The 13,855-nt window shown below is 57.2% G+C and overlaps 5 protein-coding genes across 5 annotated transcripts; 3 read left to right on the top strand and 2 right to left on the bottom strand.

The window, feature by feature from the left end:
• Window positions 1-714: 714 nt before the first annotated feature.
• SCHCODRAFT_02613207 (zincin) lies at window positions 715-3,397 on the bottom strand. The gene is made up of 8 exons (XM_003038358.2): window positions 2,951-3,397; window positions 2,845-2,902; window positions 2,650-2,795; window positions 2,515-2,594; window positions 2,448-2,467; window positions 2,264-2,395; window positions 906-2,216; window positions 715-855 (listed from the first exon to the last, which is right to left on the bottom strand). The coding sequence occupies exons 1-8, from the start codon at window positions 3,133-3,135 to the stop codon at window positions 838-840; spliced, it is 1,950 nt and encodes a 649-aa protein (XP_003038404.1). The 5' UTR covers window positions 3,136-3,397; the 3' UTR covers window positions 715-837.
• SCHCODRAFT_02174202 (uncharacterized protein) lies at window positions 2,947-4,200 on the top strand. The gene is made up of 2 exons (XM_050341975.1): window positions 2,947-3,741; window positions 3,793-4,200. Exons 1-2 carry the CDS (start codon window positions 3,338-3,340, stop codon window positions 3,824-3,826), a joined length of 438 nt encoding a protein of 145 aa, XP_050202485.1. The 5' UTR covers window positions 2,947-3,337; the 3' UTR covers window positions 3,827-4,200.
• A 495-nt stretch (window positions 4,201-4,695) lies between these two features.
• On the top strand, window positions 4,696-9,904 carry SCHCODRAFT_01163017 (uncharacterized protein; the record flags this gene model as incomplete). Its single annotated transcript, XM_003037000.2, has 15 exons — window positions 4,696-4,956; window positions 5,007-5,088; window positions 5,135-5,237; window positions 5,287-5,339; window positions 5,390-5,533; window positions 5,582-6,840; window positions 6,891-7,114; window positions 7,166-7,361; window positions 7,413-7,809; window positions 7,860-8,204; window positions 8,256-8,772; window positions 8,820-9,047; window positions 9,097-9,282; window positions 9,332-9,660; window positions 9,714-9,904. The coding sequence occupies 15 exons, from the start codon at window positions 4,696-4,698 to the stop codon at window positions 9,746-9,748; spliced, it is 4,359 nt and encodes a 1,452-aa protein (XP_003037046.1). The 3' UTR covers window positions 9,749-9,904.
• A 202-nt stretch (window positions 9,905-10,106) lies between these two features.
• On the bottom strand, window positions 10,107-11,499 carry SCHCODRAFT_02531114 (uncharacterized protein; the record flags this gene model as incomplete). Its single annotated transcript, XM_003038359.2, has 2 exons — window positions 10,107-11,228; window positions 11,275-11,499. 2 exons carry the CDS (start codon window positions 11,497-11,499, stop codon window positions 10,107-10,109), a joined length of 1,347 nt encoding a protein of 448 aa, XP_003038405.1.
• Window positions 11,500-12,479: 980 nt separating this feature from the next.
• Window positions 12,480-13,743, top strand: SCHCODRAFT_02684960 (uncharacterized protein; the record flags this gene model as incomplete). Its single annotated transcript, XM_003037001.3, has 4 exons — window positions 12,480-12,753; window positions 12,806-13,223; window positions 13,274-13,377; window positions 13,430-13,743. 4 exons carry the CDS (start codon window positions 12,480-12,482, stop codon window positions 13,627-13,629), a joined length of 996 nt encoding a protein of 331 aa, XP_003037047.1. The 3' UTR covers window positions 13,630-13,743.
• Window positions 13,744-13,855: the final 112 nt, after the last annotated feature.

Below are 13,855 nucleotides of genomic sequence, written 5' to 3'. Positions count from 1 at the left end.
TCCCCTGCGCGCTCATCATCCTCCGCCTGCTCGAAATATGCGTGCGGACGTTCTGCGCGTGCGGTCATAGGATACGGTTCGCCGCGCGAAGACACAGTTTACGGCGCGAAGCGCGTTATCAGCCACGAGTTTAGGAATGCGGAGGTGATGTATCGGATTCCCAGGGACCAGCCATGTCGCTTCTGTCAGCCGACGTCAGGGATTTGTGGCTGAAGGTGTCTCTCGACATGGTGATCTCTTGTGGCAAAATGTCGAAGTCCTTGTGGTACTGGGCGATAGACAATCATTACGACAGACAATTAGCGCTAGACGCATAGCAATGAAGGGCTCTGATACCTCTACGGCTATAAGGTGCGCTTAGAGGGCGCTAATCAACGGTGATCGATGTCCTCCCGCTTGTGGCGCTTGACCGACCCAAGTACGAGCTTTTGGGGAGGGGAAATGGCCGGGCGCTGGTCAATAAAAGGTGACGGGATCCATTAGCGCCATGTCGTGAGAGATATTGCAGATGAACTTCGAGGATAGAGCGGGGCCGCAGGTAAGGGGCGCTTGCGTGCGTACAGCAGCTAAATGGAGGTGCGCTCAAGGCTTGCGCGTGAGTAGCACCAACAGCTCTTCTACCGAAGCTATCAGGCTGATGGGCACGAAATACACCGAGATAGAGCGACTTTGTTGCGAGCCGCAAGTCGGCGTCCAGAAAGCAAGCACAGCATGCCTCTATGCAAACAATGTCTCTTTCAGTACCATTTGCTGTCTTGCAGCAAGGATATCTCGCAAGCCACATCAACATTGCAGCGAGAAGTACAGGATAATTTGTTACTGCTACGTGTCCCTGACTCACGCCAGACCCATGTCCTACCGCCCGTCAATATAGCGCAAATAAGCTGACGAGACACACAACTCACCTTCTCGATCATCTTCCGCGCGATGGGGTGGAAGGATACCTTCTGCTTCGCATACGCTTTCAAAGCCACGTCTTTGTCCGTTAAGTACACAGCCCGGAAGATGGGCCGGTTGAACTTCATGCGCCCCTTCACGCTGCCGTCCGGCTCGTCACCGATCACCCAGTTCACCGCCGCCTGCGCGTACGCACGCGCAGCCTCCGAGGACGGGTCCAGCAACGCGACGGCGTAGAAGCGCAAGCGAATCTCCGCGTTCGGCGTGCTCTCGAGACCGTATAGGGAGCCCAGGTGCCGCACGTGGGCGAGAGGCAGCGGAGGGAAGGTCTGCAAACGCTCGAGGAAGACAACCTTCTGGTTGGAGTCGAAGGTCTTGAGATCGTCGGCGGTGAAGTCGAGGGTGTCGACCTGGCTGGTGCGCGCTGCGTCCCACCGGCCCGCGAGCTTGTATGCCGCCTCTGCGAGAGAGCGGTCGTACTCCATTTGCACCGGCAGGTCCATGCCCTCGCCGTAGAACCACGCGTCCCAGTCGATGCTATCGAGCGCCGCGATCTTCTCATCCCCACCATGCTCACGGTAATACTTGTACAAATGCTCCTTCCACTGCGCCGTCGTGATGCTCTTGCCCGAGAACGTCTGCACGTAGTCGCGGATGTAGGGGAGGAAGACGTCGAGCCCGCCGAGGGTGCGCTCGAGGTGGAGGATGAGGTTCGCACCCTTGTCGTACGGGATGCTCGAGTACGCGTCGTCCGGGTCCTCGCCGAAGGCGAAGTCGATGACTAGGCGCTGGTATCGTGGCGTCTTCTCGTACTGGCGGAGGGCATCCTTCATCGCCTTCTCGCCGATCACGTAGGAGAAGCCGCGCGCGGCGGGCGAGTGGAGGACCTGCTGGAGAAGGCGCTCCATGTAGTTCGTCCAGCCCTCGTTCAGCCAGAAGTGCGAGGCGTGCGCGTGCGTGACGCCATTGCCGAAGAACGAGTGCGTCATCTCGTGCACGACAACGTCCACGAGCGTGCGGTCGCCGGCCAGCAGAGTCGGCGTCAGGAAGGACAAGCAGGCATTCTCCATTCCGCCGTAGGGGAAGGACGGCGGGAGCACGAGGAGGTCGTATACACCGAAGCGGTAGGGCCCGACAATGTCCTCTTCTGCGGCGAGGAACTTCGCCGTATCCTCGCAGAATTCCCAGTACGCGGCGTCGATGAGTTCAGGCTCGGCCCAGATACCAGTGGACCAGGGCTTTCCCTCGATAGCAGGGAAGGCGCGGTAGCGCACATTCCCGCACGCAATCGCGATGAGGTAGGAGGGTATAGGGACCGGCTAAATCGTGGGTGAGTATCAATCTACCCTGGAACGATGGCACTCACCTGCTTGTAAGTGTAGGTGACCTTTTCCTTGCCGATTTCCTTGCCACCGTGCGCCGGGCCGTCCGAGGGCGGGGATACGCGGATGGCTGACAAGAGAACAGGCAGGACGGAAGTTACATTGGCGGAGTACGTCTGTCATGATGTTGGTGAATATCAATCACTCATGTCTTGGGAGAAGACGTACGATCTTGACGGAGGGAGTGTCTGCGATATGATCAGTCAACAGTATGTGTGCTGAGATCGCAACCCACCTTGTACAGGAGCGAGAGCGCGGGCATAGATCGGCTGGCACTGGCTAAAGAGGTATGGGAATTGCTTGCCCTGCGTCTGCCTAGAAAGGGCCGTCAGTAAATCGACCTCTTGGAACAGGAAGGATATCCACGCACTCCTTGTCCAACCACTGCAGCGCCAGACACTGCTTTTGGGTCTTGTAGGTGATTTTGACCTTCACCAACGCGTTCACCTCGTACTTAATGGGGAAGGTGATGTGTAGCGCCGATCCCATGACATGGTGCTTGGGCTTGATTTCATACTGCGCGGGAGATGAGCATATGGCAGGGAGGGAGCTGTGACGGACTGACGATAGCATCGACACCGTCGACGGTCGCGCTCTCGATGTCGAGATCGAGGGTGTCGAAGCTGCGATCTTTCAGTCGTTAGCTCGCCTGAGACAAGGGAAGTACGCACATAACCTCCCCCACCCCATCCTTCAGCACGCGCACGTCGTGCGTCGACGATCCCGCCAGCACCTCATTCTCGAAGTCGACATCCCAGTCAAAGTGCACATGCTGGCTCGCAACCGCCAGATAGTTTGACTGCGTCGTCGGGTCCACGTCCGCGGTCGCCAGCGTCGTGATGCCTGCGCTCGCCATGCTCTTCGCTTGCTTGGTCCTGAGGGCGCTTAACGGGAAGGATGTGGTAGTCGGAAGCAAGGCGCGGCCGTGCCGGTATCGGGCGATCAGGAGGCGCGCAAATGCTCCATGTGGTGTCGCGCGCCGAGGTCCGAGTCGCGCGACCCACAGCCCGGGACTTGCGGCCGGGTCTTGAGGGAGGCGCCGCGGAAAGACGCGCAGCATGAGACTGGGACGGAGGCGCTGGTCGTCGTCGTGGTCAACGGGGGAGCTGCCGTCGCCGTCCGCGTCGGCGGCGGCGTGTCCGAGGGCGTCGAGATGTCGATTTGCCCGGTTTCGGGGCGGGCGCTTATCCCACGTGGGCCCGGATCAGAAGTGTCTGCGCCGCCATTCCCGCTGCTCGTCTTGCTCACCACGTTCGAGCATTCGAATACGGGGTCTGAATGCTCATCGGTCGTTTCATCTCCTTCTCAGAGGGTTTTGTGCACTGAAAGTGGAGAGGACATCCCAATTAACAAGGGGAGCAGGTCTATCTAACCCCAACGTTATGGAGCAGTACAAAGTCGAAAGCGGGTCTGCCAAGATCATCTGTGGATGGGATGACCGCACAGTCATACAACATACGCGGTACGAGACAGAAGACAAGGCAAGATGTTACCCAGGCTGACTTTCATCCAGTATTGAAGTGCTCCACTTCGGCCATTTTCGCTGATTATCCTGGTCACGGTTAACGGCAAGCCAGCTAGTGAGCAGGCAGCAATATACAAGCGGCCCACCCTCGTATCCAGCCTCGCGTTCCGGCGGCTGTATGGAGGCTCGAAAAGGAGGAGGCGGCTGCAGCAAGGCAGCAAGCGAACTTCTTCGGCGCCTATCCCCGGCGGGACGTCGTTCGCCCCCGCCCATGCACCTTCCGCGCTGAAGCAATGGAAGGATCAGTAGACCCAAATTGGACCGCGCAGACGAGCCGAGAGGCCTCCAGTCTCGGGCATGGCTGCAATGACGCCCTCTCTCCTCCTAATTGGAAGCCGGCATAGGCGGAGGGTGCGCAGGCGATCGTAGTCTTACCAAGGACCAGTCGTGACCACTACACGAGGCGGGACGGTGCTTGTCCGGCCTTCAAAGCGGTACGTGATACCTTGTTTCAACCGAACAAGGCGAACCTATGCTGATCCGAACCAAGGCAAGTGCAGGATGATGCGCGTCCTTTACGCGAAGGAAAGAGGCCGTATCTCTTCAGGGTCTCCCTCAGTCGATGCTGGGCAAGGGTCGACTAGCTCGGGACGTATACGCTCGCGAGCTGGACGCCGAGGAGGCCTCGAAGACGAACCGTGACCAGCTGCGTCAGGGATTTGCGATCACGTGCGCTGGAGTGCGCCTGTCGCGGGTCACTCGCATCTTTGTCACAGCGGCCCAGGGTACCCCAGGTAAACCCAAATTGACCGCTCATCGGCGCATATAACATGGTCGACGTCCGGTCGCCCCGTTCCCCACTCACGTCCCCTGTCCCCGCCCGCCATGTCTGAGTCCCCACCGCCGGGCTTGCGCGACCACATCTCCGAACACGACCATGCGTACCCACCAATGCGCCCCGAGTCCCTCGTCGAGGTTCTTGACGATCACCACGTCGACGTAGCGGACGCGGAGAAGAACTTCCACAACTTGGCACGCAAGCTCTCGCACAAGTCGCGGTCTCAGCGGACTCTGCACAACAATCATGACAGCACGACCACGGTTGGGGGCGACCCCGAGATGGGCAAAAGGGACGAAGACGAGGTCTTCGATCTGCGCGAGTACCTCACGTCCTCAAACGATGCGCAGCAGGCAGCTGGGATCAAGCACAAGGTGCGTCGTAAAGATTTTGGAGGTAGTTCAGTCGCTCATACTTCTCCCAGCATGTCGGTGTTACCTGGGAGAACCTGCGAGTAGATGTTGTCGGTGGCGTCAACAGCAAGGTCTACATCCCTACACTGCTTGGTGCGTACCGCATCCCCTACCTAATCATGTCGCTAAACTCGTATAGACGCCATCATTGGTTTCGTCCTGGCCCCTTTGATGTTCATCTGGAGCTTCATCCAACCTCTCTTCCCTGTTGCGAAGACTCAGTACAGGACTATCTTGCATGAGTGAGTATCCCATGCATTCATTCATAGCGCATATACTGACCTCGTTCAGGTCTTCTGGCGTTTTGAAGCCTGGCGAAATGTGTCTGGTACTCGGTGCTCCAGGTTCGTATGTATGCCATCGAACGCGTAATCTCTTACTGACATCTGATCAGGCTCTGGCTGCACTACCTTCCTCAAGGTCATTGCAAACGAGCGCGGCGAATACGCGAAAGTTTCGGGCGACGTTCGGTATGCCGGTATCGACGCTCACGAGATGGCGAAGCACTACAAGGGCGAAGTCGTGTACAACGAAGAAGGTGAGTAGTTCTCAATCTAGTTGAGCCCTGGTACTCATGCTTGCTCAGATGATGTCCATCTTCCGACCCTCACCGTTGGTCAGACCCTCGAGTTCGCGTTATCGACGAAGACCCCTGGCCCTACCGGCCGTCTTCCCGGTGTCTCGCGCCAGCAGTTCAACAACGAGGTCGAGGATATGCTCTTGAAGATGTTGAACATTCAGCACACGAAGAACACTTTGGTCGGCAACGAATTCGTCCGCGGCGTTTCCGGTGGCGAGCGCAAGCGTGTCAGCATCGCCGAGATGATGACCACTCGCGCCCGTGTACAGACCTACGATAACAGCACCCGCGGTCTCGACGCGTCGACGGCACTCGATTTCGCGAAGTCCCTGCGAGTCATGACGGACGTCCTGGGCCAGACCGTCTTCGTCTCGCTCTACCAGGCAGGCGAGGGTATCTACGAGCTCTTTGACAAGGTCATGGTCCTCGACAAGGGCCGCCAGGTCTACTTCGGTCCCCCGTCTGAGGCACGTCAATACTTCGAGCAGCTCGGCTACAAGTCGCTTCCTCGTCAGACCTCTGCGGACTACCTCACCGGCTGCACGGATCCCCACGAACGCCAGTTCGCTCCTGGACGCACCGCTGACGATATTCCCTCTACCCCGGAGGACCTCGAGCGCGCCTTCCTCGCCTCCAAGTATGCGTACGACATCAATCGCGAGCGCGAGGAGTACAACGAACACATGCAGATCGAGCGCACTGACCAGGAAGCCTTCCGCGCAGCCGTCCTCGCCGACAAGAAGAAGGGCGTGTCAAAGAAGAGCCCGTACACGCTCGGCTACTTCGGCCAGGTCATGGCGCTCACTAAGCGGCAGTTCTTCTTGCGGAAGCAGGACATGTTCCAACTGTTCACCAGCTATACGCTGTTTGCGGTTCTCGGTCTCATCGTCGGTGGCGCGTATTTCAACCAGCCCCTCACTTCGAATGGCGCGTTCACGCGTACATCGGTCGTCTTCGCCTCGCTGTTCAACATCTGCTTGGATGCCTTCGGTGAGATCCCGACCGCGATGATGGGCCGCCCGATCACCAGGAGGCAGACGAGCTACAGCATGTACCGCCCCTCTGCGCTGGCGCTGGCCAACACTATCGCCGACTTCCCGTTCTCTGCGTCGCGTCTGTTCTTGTTCAACGTGATCATCTACTTCATGTCGAACTTGGATCGCTCCGCGGGCGGCTTCTTCACCTACTACCTGATCAACCTCGTCGCCTACCTGGCGTTCCAGAGTTGCTTTAGGATGCAGGCGCTCATCTTCAAGAGCTTCGACGTGCGTGATTCCTTGAGTTGCTCGTCGATAACCCTGACAATCTCTTCCAGCATGCGTTCCGGGTTGCCGTCATTGTCCTGCCCATCATGCTCGAGTACTGTGGCTACTTCATCCCAGTCGATTCCATGCCCCGCTGGCTGTTCTGGATTCAGTACATCCACCCATTCTCGTACGCTTGGTCGGCGCTCATGGAGAACGAGTTCATGCGCGTGAACCTGGCTTGCGATGGCGATTACGTCGTTCCGAGGAACGGCAATGGGGTCACGAAGTACCCGTAAGTCTGTCGGTTCATCTCTAGCAACGTATGGCTCATTCGCGACACCAGTGACTCCTTGAGCGCGAACCAGGCTTGCACGCTGTACGGCTCGTCGGGTGGTGAGGCGATCGTCAGTGGCAAAGATTATATTAGCGCTGGCTACTTCCTGTCCCCGGCTGACTTGTGGAGGCGCAATTTCCTGGTCCTCGTCGGGTTCGCCTTGCTCTTCATCGGTCTGCAGGTCGTTATCATGGACTACTTCCCGGTATGTGGATAGTACAATATTCGTCCGAGACTTTTTACTAACCCTTCTCAGTCTTTCGATGTTCCATCCGCGGTCGCGATCTTCGCCAAGCCGGGCAAGGAAGAGAAGAAGCTCAACACGGTGCTTCAGGACAAGAAGGACGAGCTTATCTCCAAGACCGAAAGCATTCGCTCGGTCTCTGACCCGAGAGAAACATACCGCAAGACTTTCACGTGGGAGAATGTCAACTACACGGTCCCTGTCCCCGGTGGCACGCGCCGCATTCTGCACGACGTCTCTGGCTTCGTCAAGCCCGGCACGCTCACAGCGCTCATGGGCTCTAGCGGTGCAGGCAAGACGACGTGTCTCGATGTACTCGCTCAGCGTAAGAACATCGGCGTCATCACCGGTGATATCCTCGTCGACGGTCGCCCCCTCGCCCACGACTTCGCCCGCAAGACCGCGTATGGTAAGTGAACCTACCCGCCGCTGTGACGCTCGCGACTGATCGTTTCGCAGCTGAACAGATGGACGTGCACGAGCCAATGACGACGGTCCGCGAGGCCCTGCGCTTCTCCGCGTACCTCCGGCAGCCCGCAAATGTGCCCATTGAGGAGAAGAACGCATACGTCGAGGAGATCATCGAGTTGCTGGAGCTGCATGATCTGACGGAGGCGCTGGTGATGAGCCTGAGCGTCGAGGCGCGCAAGCGCTTGACGATCGGTGTTGAGCTGGCGTCGAAGCCGGAGCTGCTCCTTTTCCTGGACGAGCCGACGTCTGGTCTGGACGCTCAGTCTGCGTGGAACTTGGTGCGCTTCCTGCGCAAGCTCGCGGACCAGGGTCAGGCTATTTTGTGCACGATTCGTAAGTCTCGCTTTGGCTTGGTACAGGGATTGGCTGTTAATATTCCCATAGACCAGCCGTCCTCCCTCCTCTTTGAGAGCTTCGACCGCCTGCTTCTTCTCGAGCGCGGTGGCGAGACCGTCTACTTCGGTGACATCGGCGCTGACTCGCACATCCTCCGCGACTACTTCGCTCGTTATGGCGCCGTCTGCCCGCAGAACGTCAACCCGGCCGAGTACATGCTCGAGGCTATCGGTGCCGGCATCGCTCCCCGTGTCGGCGATCGCGACTGGAAGGACATTTGGCTGGAGTCGCCCGAGTACCGTTCGGTGCGCAAGGAGATCGACGATATTAAGGAGCGTGGTCTTGCTCGTCCGGACGATACCGACAAAAAGGCTTCGACGTATGCCACCTCGTTCTTCTACCAGCTCAAGGTCGTCTTCAAGCGGAATAACCTGGCCATCTGGCGCTCGGCGGATTACATTTTGTCGCGGTTGTTCACGTGCATCGCGATCTCGCTCATGATCACCCTCGGTTTCATCAACTTGGGCATCAGCGTGCGCGACATGCAGTACCGCGTCTTCTCTATGTAAGTAACCCGATATTCCTCTTGCGCAATTTGCTAAAGCTTTTCAGCTACTGGGTCATCATCATCCCGGCGTTCGTCATGTCGCAAATCGAGCCCCTGTTCATCTTCAACCGTCGCACCTTCGTCCGCGAGTCGTCCGCGCGCATCTACTCGCCATACGTTTTTGCGATAGGCCAGTTGCTGGGCGAGATCCCGTACTCAATCGCCTGCGGTATCGTCTACTGGCTGCTCATGGTTTACCCTCAAAACTTCGGCCAGGGCGCCGCTGGACTTGAGTAAGTCTTACTCACTCTCCTGTCAATGCATGTACTAACGAGGATCCAGTGGCACGGGCTTCCAGCTCCTTGTCGTCATGTTTATGATGCTCTTCGGAGTGTCCCTCGGCCAGTTCATCGCGTCGATCTCGCCCAATGTCGGTGTCGCGGTCCTCTTCAACCCCTGGTTGAACTTGGTGATGGGCACCTTCTGCGGTGTGACGATTCCGTATCCGGCCATGATCACCTTCTGGAAGTGCGTGTTCTTATGACTTCGGCCTGGACCTGAACTAACCTATCGTCAGGGTATGGCTGTACGAGCTCAACCCCTTCACGCGCACGATTGCCGCCATGGTGTCTACTGAACTCCACGGTTTGCCGGTGGTGTGCAAGGAGGAAGAGTTCTCGGTCTTCACCCCGCCCACTGGACAGTCCTGCGATCAATGGGCAGGCGACTTCGTGTCCGCATTCGGTGGCTACCTGGACAACCCGAATGCGACGAGCGACTGTCGGTACTGCCAGTATAAGGTCGGCGACGAGTACTTCGAGCCCTTGCACATGTCGTACGAGCACCGATGGCGAGACGCGTGCATCTTGCTCGCGTTCTTCGGCTTCAATGCCATCATGACGATTAGTGAGTCCTCTGCTCAGTGTCAGCCTATCATCATGCTGACCATTCGCCTGCAGTTGCTTCACGCTATCTGCGGTTCGCGAAGCGATAGTTCCGGACGGATGTTTCTCATGTTTGCATGACTCTCCGATGCTTATTTATTGGCTACCCTATCATCATTCCAGTCCAGTACGCAATGAAGTAATATAGCACATCCGACCCGTACCTATATATTCGTGACGACACTTTCATATCACTTGCTTGCAATGCTCAGACAGTCGCATGAACGTCTATGCTGATCTTCCACTGCGTATGCCGCCTGCAAAATTGGAAGGCTCCTCTCCACGACTGACCACCACCCCTCGTCGTATGATATTGGGTACCGAAGTGTTTCCAGGCGAGGGAAGGCCCTCGACAAGAAGATGGTCACCTCTGTCACCTTGTCCTCCTCTAGGTAGGCCTCCCATATATTAAGGAAATTGAGTGGATGGTTGCGCGCCCGCATATGGAAGACGTCCGGGGTCATCAGAGGCGGCTGTGAGATTGATCGACAATTCCTGCAAGTACGGGCAACCTCGCGCGTAGCTGAGGAGAGAGGGATAGGAGGCAAATGCCGATTCGCTAGAGTACCGAACGGTCAAGTGTAATTTCTGCAACCGCGGCCACCAGCTTGCTATGCGCGCATGGTCATCGTCCGTAAGGAAGGCGGCGTCCGTCATCAAGAACGTGACCTCGGCCAGGTTCCGAAAACCAGACAAGGGTTGGAGATGCCGCAGGCGAAGTAGTGGTGGCTCTTCCGGGCTCGCACTCGAGCCGTACGGCGGCCTCACTATCACTTTTCGCAGGTGAGACGGAGCGCATTTCTCCTGGATCGCCCGCAGTACGGTAACAGAATAACTGTCATGTCCGAAGACGCCTTGCAAATCGATAACCTCCATGTCTTTTGGTGCGTGCCATGACTGCACAATTGCAGCGATCAGGTCCAAGGATATGGACTCAAGCACCATCGTGCACAATGAAGGAAAGCTATTCGCATGGAACTGAGGAACCTGCAGCTGGTCGAAGTAGCCTTCTTGATGCACGTGCAGCGAAGATAGGCTCTCCAGATGCGACAAGGCGAGGATTGGGTTCGGGTCCCACGTCCAGTCATGCAGAGTCAGATGGACGCTCTCCAAATGGGACCATTGACCCAACGTGTCCATGAGAGCAGCATGCGCACCAAGGGCATCGCTTTCGCATCTGCACCAGATCGTGAGACTGTCCACGTTCGGGCAGGTCGCCGTCAGAGCCTTGACATCCACGAAGCAACACGCCTTCAGCTCCAATGTGGTGATGCTAGGCGAGAGTAAAATGCGATAAAAGGGAGTAAGGATCAGAGTATCGTCCACCAGATAGTCATGAGGATAGCAGCATAGCCGTCGTACATTTGGGAGAAGAAGAGAAGGAGGAGGCCGGTCGACAATGAACTGTGCGACCGTCGCACGAAACTGGATGCAGTTGTAGAACCCGTCTACATTGTGGAGATTCTTGACGAATTTTGATTTCGCAAGAACGGGGATCCAATCCTCGCGCTGCAACGTACGAGAGAAGTTCTGTAGAAGTGAGAGCATGCCATAACGGGGATAACCGTAGACGTACGAAGTATCTGTAACGATTCGTATCATCGTTGACGAGCTCCAGATGCCATGCGTCCTGAGGCATGAGCCGGAGAAGGGGGTCCAAGCCTGCGATGCTTTCCCAGAGCACAGACCCGACAATAAGGTGCAAGTACCTCGACACCCGTGATAGTCTGGAGATTTCCCCATAGTAAAGACATCGGCAGATCAAGTATAGGATCTCGGGGAGTTGAAGAGCTTCGTTCATTGCTCTGGCGCGGTCACCACGCGACCCCTCGGCTGACACCGCGATGTTTAGTCTCAGTATTTCTTCCTCATCTTCACAGAAGGACATCAAGAAGAAGCGAAGGACAAAATCGGGAAAATGAAGGGAACGAGATGAGCGCGTGAGAATTGAAGTGTGGGAAAACGGAAGCATACTAGAAATTGCCATATCGGGCAATTTTCTCCTTGGTTCATACGCTCATGCTATACGTTGGTTGCTGTTTGACCGATGCCTTACTTCCTGTCTTTCGCACCTATATCTCTGCGTACATTAATCTGCTCTCTATTCCTCCTGGTCGCCAAAGGCAGAAAGTCCTGCAAAGGTCCTGCATGTCAACGAAGGTCTCATTTCGCGGCGTCGTTCCGCGAAGGTCGGCGATTTAGTGGGCTCCCAATGGGCTCCTCCCGCGCTCGTAATTTTTTCTGTGCAAGTTATCCGTGTCGGTCAGGACCGAAGGCGCCCGCTTGTTGTTGAAATCGTCTGCCATTTTGCACAGCGGAAGCCTCTCAGTGCGGGACAGTGAACGGCACGATTTTCGGGAATTTCTGGCTCTTACCGAGGGACTTTCACAGTTCCGCATATTGTTGATGGTCCCCGGAAACGCTATTCTTTTCTTGCCGCGATCGTGTTCACCTAATGACAGGCACACGCTTCTGTCTTGCGCACCCGAGGCCCATCGCTCCGCTCGACGCATGCGCTTTAAGTAAAAGGTCTGAGACCTATGCCTCCCTCCGCGCCGAGCCAGGTACGTCTTCGCAAGATTCAGGCCCACCGACGCATCGCCCGCAAGCTTAACTACCCGACTTGACTCTCCGTCCCGCGAGACGTCTTGCCTTCATGAGGCATCCATCGCCGTCGTCGCCGAGAGGTATATAATCCGACCGATTTCTCCTCACTACTCAGCCCAGCCAGCTCCTTCAACTTACCGCCTTCATCCCACCTCCCTCAAGCTCAGCTCAACCATGTTCTCCGTTGCGCTCCTCGCTTTCCTCCCGGCTATCCTCGCCAAGCCCTACCCCCGTCAGGCGACGACGGCGGCAGACGGCACCGTCTACATCCACCCCAACGGCAACACCAACTTCTGCCTCGGCACCTACGGCGCGTACGACAGCGCGCCGGTCGACATCTTCGACTGCTCGACCAAGACGGCGGCTACGCCCTCGTGGGCCCTCGACAGCAGCCGTCGTACCTTCCAGCTCAACGGCACCAACTTCTGTCTCGATGCAGGCACCAACAGTGAGCATCTCTTTTTTGTACATTCTCCTTTCATCCGCTGACGCCCACGCAGTTGGTGACGGTGTTTCCATGAAGCTCTGGCAGTGCTACGACAACCTGCCCCAGCAGCAGTGGTCGTACAACTCTGGCGACCAGCACTTCTCGGTCTCCACCGGCGCCGAGTGCCTCGACCTCCGTGACGGCGCCCTCTACAACGGCGGCGCCACGCAGACGTGGGAGTGCAGCAGCCCGAACCCGAACCAGAAGTGGACGCTCACTACTGCTGGGTCCGGCACGGGCACCAGCAGCAGCGCGTCTTCGTCTGCGTCGGGCTCGTCTTCCGCCTCCGGCTCGTCTTCTGGCACGGCTTCGTCCGCTGCGCCGTCGCAGACCCCGACCCAGCAGGGCCAGGTCCTCCACCCGAACGGCAACAGCGCTAAGTGCCTCGATGTCCAGGGCAATGTTCAGGCCAACGGTACCCCGGTTGACATGTACGTCGCTCTCTTTCCTCGTATCGTCTATTTTATTGACAATTATTCAGCTACGACTGCAACGGCACAAGCGCTCAGCAGTGGGTTCTCAACCGCGGCACCACCGCCGTCCGCCTCGCCAACACGAACTTCTGCCTTGACGCTGGCACCAACAGTACGTCTCTTCATCATCGCGCTCTTGTTCATGACGCTGACCGCTGTCGCAGTTGGCAACGGTGTTGGCATGAAGCTCTGGCAGTGCTACTCCGGTCTCGCCCAGCAGACCTGGTACTACACCAACGACAACCGCATCGCCGTCCAGGGCTACGGGCAGTGCCTTGACCTTACCGGCGGCAGGCTCGATAACGGCAACATTGTCCAGAGCTGGACGTGCACCGACGGCAACACGAACCAGATCTGGAACTAAGCGCTAGACGTTTTGTAGAGTCATAGATTTCTAGTGCGGTGTCATGGACCGGAATATGTCTCTTGATCGGTTTCGTAGCGCATGGACATTAGTTTCGTACCTGTTACTTTTGTAAGGACTGTCATGTAACTTGCTCTGTCGTTGCCCCTGTACCAATGCAATCCTTTTCACGTCTCAATCGTTTGACCAAGCTTTCTTCAAAACAAAAGTCTGCAGACCTTCGACC

The sequence above is a fragment of the Schizophyllum commune genome (genome assembly GCF_000143185.2).
Source record: "Schizophyllum commune H4-8 unplaced genomic scaffold SCHCOscaffold_2, whole genome shotgun sequence".
Classification (NCBI taxonomy): Eukaryota; Fungi; Basidiomycota; class Agaricomycetes; order Agaricales; family Schizophyllaceae; genus Schizophyllum; species Schizophyllum commune.
This window is presented reverse-complemented; position numbering and strand designations above follow the sequence as displayed.

Coding starts and splice junctions, on each gene's coding strand:
- SCHCODRAFT_02613207 (XM_003038358.2), bottom strand. CDS start 3,135: ATGGCGAGCGCAGGCATCACGACGCTGGCGACCGCGGACGTGGACCCG. Junction 2,903..2,950: donor GATGGGGTGGGGGAGGTTAT/GTGCGTACTTCC, acceptor GAAAGATCGCAG/CTTCGACACCCTCGATCTCG. Junction 2,396..2,447: donor ACACTCCCTCCGTCAAGATC/GTACGTCTTCTC, acceptor ACATCATGACAG/ACGTACTCCGCCAATGTAAC.
- SCHCODRAFT_02174202 (XM_050341975.1), top strand. CDS start 3,338: ATGAGACTGGGACGGAGGCGCTGGTCGTCGTCGTGGTCAACGGGGGAG. Junction 3,742..3,792: donor ACAGTCATACAACATACGCG/GTACGAGACAGA, acceptor ACTTTCATCCAG/TATTGAAGTGCTCCACTTCG.